The sequence below is a fragment of the Rhinolophus sinicus genome, linkage group LG07, assembly GCF_036562045.2.
Source record: "Rhinolophus sinicus isolate RSC01 linkage group LG07, ASM3656204v1, whole genome shotgun sequence".
In the NCBI taxonomy this organism is placed as follows: domain Eukaryota; kingdom Metazoa; phylum Chordata; class Mammalia; order Chiroptera; family Rhinolophidae; genus Rhinolophus; species Rhinolophus sinicus.
The window spans coordinates 46,764,356-46,773,415 of record NC_133757.1 but is presented as its reverse complement, the minus strand read 5'-3'; the positions used below and the strand labels follow the sequence as shown (position 1 = coordinate 46,773,415).

The 9,060-nt window shown below is 33.6% G+C and overlaps 1 protein-coding gene across 3 annotated transcripts in view; it reads right to left on the bottom strand.

The window, feature by feature from the left end:
• Positions 1 to 1,032: 1,032 nt before the first annotated feature.
• The window catches only part of CCAR1 (cell division cycle and apoptosis regulator 1), a 45,775-nt gene continuing 37,747 nt past the window's right edge, over positions 1,033 to 9,060 (bottom strand). For all 3 annotated transcript variants that reach the window (XM_019731734.2, XM_019731733.2, XM_074339528.1), the window contains exons 18-25: positions 7,970 to 8,209; positions 7,466 to 7,577; positions 5,144 to 5,226; positions 3,982 to 4,128; positions 3,109 to 3,229; positions 2,832 to 3,017; positions 2,091 to 2,296; positions 1,033 to 1,382 (exon numbers count right to left, since the gene is read on the bottom strand). In XM_019731734.2, the coding sequence (XP_019587293.1) occupies positions 1,323 to 1,382; positions 2,091 to 2,296; positions 2,832 to 3,017; positions 3,109 to 3,229; positions 3,982 to 4,128; positions 5,144 to 5,226; positions 7,466 to 7,577; positions 7,970 to 8,209 (1,155 nt within the window). In that variant the 3' untranslated portion in view covers positions 1,033 to 1,322. The remainder of the gene's footprint in view (positions 1,383 to 2,090; positions 2,297 to 2,831; positions 3,018 to 3,108; positions 3,230 to 3,981; positions 4,129 to 5,143; positions 5,227 to 7,465; positions 7,578 to 7,969; positions 8,210 to 9,060) is intronic.

Sequence of the window (9,060 nt, the reverse complement as noted above, 5' to 3'; positions counted from 1 at the left end):
GTGGCCAACATCAGCGTAATTTTAATATTTTTTTCCTTTCTTAAAATGTGTGTACATTTTTTTGATACCCCAGTATTTCTATGTCAGTGAAACAGTCCAGGAAAGGTTATTTAAACAAATACGAAAACCTAATCATCTGGTAAAGATGGACTCAGTTTTCACCAGTGTTATACTACTGTAAATCAGTTTCTCAACCTGGGTACTATAGACATTTTGGGCTGTAAGTAATTTTTTGTTGTGGAGGGCTTGGCTATGCAATATAGGATGTTTAGCAACTTCCTTGGCCTCTACCAACTAGATGCCAGTAGCACTCACCCAGCTGTGACAAGTAGAAATGGCTCCAGATATTGCTAAATGTCCAGGAAGGGAGGGGTAGGCAACGGCGGGTGTGTGTGTGTGTATGTGTCAAACTCACCACCCACTGAGAACGACTATCAGTGTATCAAATTTTCTACCTTTTTCACTCAACAGCTAATCAACTCTTATGTATTCACTAAAATATTCACTGAAGGAAGTATACAGATGAATAAAAATATTATTTTTAATGAAAGAAGGCTTAACTTAAGGCATCAGACTGACATCTACTGGCTTAGTACTAAACTGTACACTTGACATACACTGCAAAAAACCCCTCAAAATTAAAAGTAATTAGGTGCTATTCTGAGAAAGTGGAACAATTCACTGAAAACATTAACATCAGAACTATTAGTTCAATGTAAAACCTAAAATATGTGATAACAATGGTAATTATCTATTGTTTTCTTAGTTTCTGATGTACTGTCTTTTGGATGAACAAACTTTTTAATGAATGATTTTAGAGACTGATAATTAGAGGGTTTTTTTTATGACAAGTAAAAAAAGTGTCTGGGTCAAAAACCTTGCAAAGCTTTAGCAGCATGCTATTTTATGATTTATACTGAAATTTTAAAAGACTAAAAAAATTTTTAAAAACCCTAATAATGCTATTTCCATAAATAAAATTACTACAATTTTTTAGGTATTTTAATAAAAGACATGGTAATTAAATACTACTGTCAATTAAATTGATGAACTTTATTGGGGTTAAAACTATAACAAAGTTCATCCTAAAATATTTTGCAATGCAAAATTATTTCACTCAAGGAGTGTTTAATAATTTGAATGCCAGGAATTACAAGCAATTTTCAAAAGCAGACTCCCACATTCATAAAACTTTATACATCATTTGAACTAACAGATATTTATACTACTAAAATCAAACATGCATCACTTTCAAACATTCTTGTATCATGATTTTTTTATATTACATTATTTAACACCATTCTTCCTCACTACATGTGTTATCATACACTTGCGCCATTCTCCTTGGATTTCTGATCTTTATCCTCATTCTTCACATTATCCTATAAAATAATAAAGAAAAAGTAATTTTATTAGATTCTCTAAAATGTTACTTGAAAAACTAATAAACATTAGTAAACAGCTGCTTCAGGTAGCCCATTTTACCAACTATGCCAGAATGGAAAAAATCTTTCTCAATTCTATGCAGGATGGCTTCTATTACAGTATTTGAGAAAGCCATCTGAGTCCTGAAAATTAGAGGTAATTAGGCAAATAGTATATTCCTTGCACTGCAGATTTTGTTACATCTTATTCTCTAAGTGAGAAAAGATTGTGGAATATCTCTCAATTATTGAAGTTAGTTTACAATGGCACTGAGTTACTAGACAATTTTTTTTTTAGTAAGAATACTAATAAATTAATTTTGATAGTGCCAAAGAGTTTCTCAACTCTGCCCAACAATAAATGGGTTTTAAAAAGAAGTGTATGTTTTTATCTTCCTCAAATTCAAACTCACTCTCTGGTTCTGAGGAATAAAAATAAAATTTCCTTTAGGAAGTCTGTATACATAACCCATGTTGACATCCCAATTAAGTTCTAAAGAAATACAATCTTTTGGGGATTGCCTCTGAATAATCTGGTGGAGGGCAGAATGCTACAATTATTTGCTTCTAGAAAAAGCTTAACTAAGAGCTTAATAACATTAAAATTGCCAGAGATTTAAAAATTGAAATAAACTACGAAAACATCAAAAGTACAGAACTGCTAACCTTCTTGAGAACAGTGTGTATTTCATCCATTACTGTGGATAAGTTTCTGATTGTTTTATTCAGTTGGTTTTCAAATTGCAAATTCATGTTTTCTGAAACCTTCAAGTTTTCTTGTAACTGGCCAAGGTCCTTTTTAACTTCTCTGAGTTCACCAGAGAGGCTTTTGTTGGAATTCTCCAAGTTTAATATGGTTTTTTCATCTTCATCTGTTAAAAAAAACAAAAACAAAAACAAACAAAAAAAATTCACCACTGAACACCTTAAAATTTCCAATTTAATTTTGAGGTTAAAAATATTTAAGCTAGGAAAATAAAATGCAGATATAATTCCTTAAAATGGCTACAAGTGTCAATTTCAGTAGTTATAAAGCACATTTGCAACACTCATTTCATTTAAAATAAGCTTTATCTAAATATTACTTCTAAATCCAGGTTCCATTATTCGGTGATTATATAGACTTGAGAAAATAGCAGAAACTGGTGAAAACCAAGAGGAGTAAGAGGATGCAACAGAACAACAAACAAACCTGAGAACGCATATGAAGATCTGACATTAATTCTTACAAAGCCAAGCAATTTCTAATCTTCAACAGAAATGATCAAAACTAAAGTTACATTATGAGGCCTAGACTAAAAGACATGGTAGGATAGGCATATATGTGCAGTCATGTATATATGTGTACACATATATATATCCCAATAGGGTGCTAAAAGTACTGACATATCCAATTCTGTTCCTTACCTGTTTTTTCTTCTAGTAACTGTAGCTTCTGTTCTACTTCAGCTCTTACTTTTTCACTCTTTTCCAATTTTTGTAAGAGGCTTCCTACATCTACCATTGCACCATTATACACAATAAGGCCAACATTTTCTTCCATATCCTTCGATTCCTGTTTTACTGTTGGTGTTGGAAGTAACAACCTGTTTCCTATAACATAAAAGATACCGTATTTTATTAAGCTATTTTTTCTTTAATTACTGTTATATAATGGCACAATTTTAAAATAATATACTCAAACCTAGCATATCTTCCTGCAATGCTTCAGACTCTTCATGGTTTTCTTCATCCTTTGAGGTGTCTGTTAACTTTCGGTAAAAGCAAGATTCACGGAGTACTACTTTATTAAGAAGCTTCTTTACCTGTTATACAAGTAAACAAATTAAAAATATGAAAAGTTTTTGACTCTCCTTGAACAACTGTGTTCTAATTTTCACTTATGATGAACATCTATGGCATCTGTTTTCTCTGGTATTCACTCCCACTCAATTACAGCACTTATTCTTTGAAATATCTTCTCTACAAACCTAAAGTCCAAAGTATCATTTGAAAAACTTTTGTTAAAAAAAGTTTAACATTGATAGAAACACTAATAAATATATTGAAGTGTATGCACAAAGACAATTACAGCATAGTTTGTATAGTTGTTTATTACAGCATAGTTTGTAATTGTAAAAAATGAAAAACGCCCAGTAACTGGGACTAGCAGCTAAGACAATTATGGTACATCTATACCATGGATTGCTACACAGTCATAAAAAGAATGAAGTGGCTCTCTATTTTCATAATAGAATGCTCATGATCGATTGTTAAATTTAAAAAGTTGTTTATCGATATGTACAGAATGACTTTATATGTTGTTTATAAAACTGGAAATATAACGAGTTGCTTATAAAAAGATGCTAGAGAAAGGGAACTAGAGGGAGAGGGGACTTTTAAGTTGACTTTATACATTTCAGAACTGCTTGACTATTACTATTATATTTAGTACATATATACTGTACTAGACAGTACATATATACGGTATTGCTTTCATATTTCAAAAAGTCAGAGATTAAAAAGATAAAGTTGTTTTTAAATGTTTTTCATTTTAGATATTCACAAGATAGATTACCTGAGCACGAGAAAGATGTAATCCAAGAGTGTAAAGTATTTCTTCCAAATCCTTTTCAAGAAGGTAACCGCAATGGCTTTGATCAAAATAAACAAATGCCATTAACAGATCCCTGTTAATTGTGATCATCTGAGTCTTCTCTTTTTCCTAAAGAAAACGTAGAAGATATAGTATACAATTTTTACCCCTGAAACGCGAGAAACTGAGACTTTATCCATAAAGTAGCAAAACTCTGAAAAGATCTTTGTCTCATTTTAGCTCAAATAAGTCGATCTGGTTTATGTGTATGGGAGATAGGAATGACATACTGGTTATCTGACATAACCGCAAATATCGAAATACAACTGATTGAATTTTTTTTTTTTTTTAAAGATTTTATTGGGGAAGGGGAACAGGACTTTATTGGGCAACAGTGTGTACTTCCAGGACTTTTTCCCAAGTCAAGTTGTTGTCCTTTTAATCGCAGCTCAGCTCAAGGTGCCGTGTTCAATGTTAGTTGCAGGGGGCGCTGCCCACCATCCTTTGCGGGACTTGAGGAATTGAATTGGCAACCTTGTGGTTGAGAGCCCACTGGCCCATGTGGGAATCGAACCGGCAGCCTCTGGAGTTAGGAGCACAGAGCTCCAACAGCCTGAGCCACCGGGCCAGCCCCAACTGATTGAATTTTGCTCTGAGTGAATATATAGATATACAAGGACCAATAAACTTCACAACTATGTTATATTTAACAGTAAGTCTGGATTATGTAAGAAATGGAAATTATTGGGGCTGCCGGATGGCTTCAGTTGGTTCAAATGCGAGCTCTGAACAACAGGGTTGCCGGTTCGATTCCCACATGGGCCAGTGAGCTGCGCCCTCCACAACTAGATTGAAGACAACGAGCTGCCACTGAGCTTCCGGAGGGGCGGCCAGATGGCTCAGTTGGTTAGAGTATGAACTCTCAACAACAAGGTTTCCAGTTCAATTCCCACATGGGATGGTGGGCTGCGTCCCCTGCAACTAAGGTTGAAAACGGCTTGGAGCTGAGCTGCGCCCTCCACAACTAGATTAAAGGACAATGACTTGGAGCTGATGTGCCATGGAGAAACACACTGTTCCCCAATATTCCCCAATAAAAAAAGGAAATTATCACATTATAAAGAACACAGTATTCAATAAATACCTTATCTTTAGAGGGCCTCTCCTTGCAGTACCTGTTGATATCTCTTTTGTCATCTCGTTTGTTTACTTCTTCCTCATCCCGATCTATACAATACAATAGCAACAAAAAACTCCTTAATACAGATCTTCAACTACCAAAAAATACTTTTCTATTACTGATCAGTTTGCAAAAGACACATTAGCAAAGAAATATCATATGACTACATATGGATAAAAATAGTTTGGATTTTAAAAGAAAATTATGAAGAACTTAAGACTTTTAGTCTCCAGAACTGAGAAACAATCAATTTCTATTGTTTAAGCCACCCAGTCTGAGGTACTTTTTACAGTAGCCCTGGTAAACTAATACATACGTCATCCTTTCATGAATTATAATGCAAATATTAAAGAGTGTTTTCCAGTTACTTAATGTTATCTGTTGAAAATTTAAGAGAGAAATTTTGGTTCTACAGGCTTCTTGGCTCTCTCAATTGGATCTCCATGAAAAAGCCCAGAGTAACAAATGGTTCATTGGTAAAATACATTATGAAGTATACTAAACACAAGAAGTTAAACGGTCCTTGAGATACTACAAAGCATATATACTCATAAATATGTCATACTATATTCTTGGACATCCACAACATACATAAGCAGCTAAGAAATTCTGTGCTAAAACATGCAGAACTTTGTTTAACCCAGGTTTCCCAAATTTATTTGATTCTAGTACACTTTATTAAGCTTAATACCTGTTAATATCTTGGGACACTCTGGGAAAGACTGCTTTAGGTAAGAAGCTGTACTTGAACAATGTAAAGAAAACTTTATATTAAAGAGAATATACATGCTAAAACATGCATGAACCTTGATAACATGCTAAATGAAAAGACAGTCACAAAAGACCAAATGTGGTATGATTCCATTTACATGAAATATCCAGAATATCTACATAGACAGAAAGCTACTAGTTGCCTCGGGCTGAAGAGGTTGTGGGGAAATGGGAGTGACTGATAATGAGTATGGGGGGTTTCCTTCTGAGATAAAGAAAATGTTCTAAAATTGATTATGATGATGGTTGTACAACTCTGTAAATATTAAAAACCACTAAGTGATGTACTTTTAAATGGGTGTAATTGTATAGCATGTGAATTATACCTCAAAAAAACTTTTTTTAAAATAAAGGAAACAGGGGGCCGGCCCAGTGGCTCAGGCAGTTAGAGCGCCGTGCTCCTAACTCTGAAGGCTGCCGGTTCGATTCCCACATGGGCCAGTGGGCTCTCAACCAAGGCTGCCAGTTCAATTCCTCAAGTCCCGCAAGGGATGGTGGGCAGTGCTCCCTGCAACTAAAATTGAACACGGCACCTTGAGCTGAGCTGCCGCTGAGCTCCCGGATGGCTCAGTTGGTTGGAGCATGTCCTCTCAACCACAAGGTTGCCAGTTCGACTCCCGCAAGGGATGGTGGGCTGTGCCCCCTGCAACTAGCAATGGCAACTGGACCTGGAGCTGAGCTGCACCCTCCACAACTAAGACTGAAAGGACAACAATTTGACTTGGGGGGGAAGTCCTGGAAGTACACTGTTCCCCAATAAAATCCTGTTCCCCTTCCCTAATAAAATCTTAAAATAAATAAATAAATAAATAAATGAAACAGGAAAATATTCTAAAGCTGGATTGTGGTGATCGTTTCACAATTCTACAGTTACTAAGAATTATTAAATTGTATAGTTAAAATGGGTGAATTTTGTGGTATGTATTGGCAACCTTAGTAAACTGTTTTTAAAAACCCAGAAAACTGACAAGTACCCAGTGAAACTTTACAGGTACTTTATGGCTGGCGCCTACGACTGGTTAGGTCATCTATTATAGGGTAATTTGGGTATCATTTCTGTTAGTAAAAGTTTGTTATTTAAAATTTGGATGTTAGGTATAGGGGTGTTTATTTTTGGTCTTAACTCTACCTATATGTTATATGCATGCGTTTGCATATATGATAGTCTTCATAATTTTAAAAAATGCTAAAATCAGGTTTCTAAAGAATGTATTCTACAAAACAACATGATCTATTATACCTTTTATAACACAGTTTAAGCACCATGTTCAGGAAAATTTCTTTCCTCAAGTTGAACAAGTATTAGATATACGACATATGATTAATTAAAAATAAACATGTCTGAATTCTCTCACCTAAAAATAAAACAATATAAACAGACTTTCACTAGAAAAAAAATTTACTGTTTCTATTCTAAAAAATATAAAATACCAAAATTGTGGATTTCAGTGATACAAAGTCACTAAACAAAAAAATGTATTTTTTATTCTAAGAAGAAATAAATTTTAATCATACCATCTTCTTCATCTTCAGCTTCTTCTGCTTCCATTGGATCATATTCATCCTGATTATTATCTTCTTCAGTTTCATCATCATCTTTAGAATCATCTTTTCTTTTATCATCTTTCTGTAATTTAAAATGCTGTAAAATTAAGATCTCACCAAACGTGAAATGACAAAACCCAAAAAACATTAAATCCACTACAAATAGAATGACATTATAAATTTCTTATGACAATAATATACTCGAAGAATAAACTGCCATTCACAATATATGTAAATCAAACCATAATGCTGTGTGGCTGAAACTAAAAAAGTAAATACATGACCATAAAACTAGTTATAGATATTTATTTATATAGGCTTAATTCACAGTCTTAAATTTCTAATACACTAAAACCTTTTAGTTTGGCCTTTATGTTTCATTACTCTGATGGAATTCATCATAATTTGTTACACTCTAGAAAGCTAATTGAAAACATTTAAATCAGGTTTCTCGTCATGGAAATAAATACAGACCTTCCTTTCATCTCTATCTTCTTTTTTATCTTTGTCATCGCCTGATTTTCTCCGTTTAGGTTTTGGCTCATCAGTTTCATCATCTCTTTCTTCTTTTTTATCTTTTCTCTCATCTTTTTTACTTTTCTTTTCCTTTTCTTTTTTGTCCTCTTTCTCAGGAAGAGATAATAATGATTTGTATATTCTGACACCAAAATCTCTTTGAAGCATTTCATTGAAAAGTTCTGCAAACAATGAAACCTATAAAAAGACACCAATAGTAATCCAGATAACTTTAATAGAAATATTGAAATAAATCCAGCAGTCAGTAATTTATCAAATAACTTGCAATACCTAACAATTAATGTGCACTAACAATAGAGTTATAGTAATTGATGTCAATAATGTTGAGAAGCTTCAAAAATCCTCAAAAACTCTTCTGAAGATGTAAGCTATGTTTAATATACATTTGCTCAAATATTATAAAAAATAAAAACTGTACTACAGAAAATTTGAAAATGAGTAGAAAAAAGGATTTCTACTTCGTTACACAATCTTCATGGTAAATGTACTTTATTAATTTACTTTCCAGGTTTTTATGAAACGCCTGCTATGTACCAGGGACTGTTCTAGGCATTGGACATACAGCAATGAAGAAAGCAGATAAAAATCCTGACTCTCATGAGTCGGGATTTCCCAACTAACAATATAGTGGGGAACAGTTCGGTATAACCAAATCAACATCAAATTATAAGAAAACAAATAGGATGAGAGTAACGAGAGTATAATCAGAGAAGGCGTCCTTGATAAGGTGACATTTAAAAAGTGACCAGCAGGTGGCGGTTGGGGGGGATGCCATATATAGATACTAGAACATGCCAGGGGCAAGGGAAACCAATTAAAAATTCTGAGTAGGAAGCAAGCATTTATTACTATGCAAGGATCCATGAATAATAACTTTTAACATACTCATGAACCTAAAATCATATACTAAATATTCTATGTAAATATTTCTAAGGTTAATTGCTTTCAACATGTAATCTTTAGCAATCTGTTCAGTATATTTGGTAAAACACTTTAATCAGACTATTTTCCTGATCATAAAGGATAAT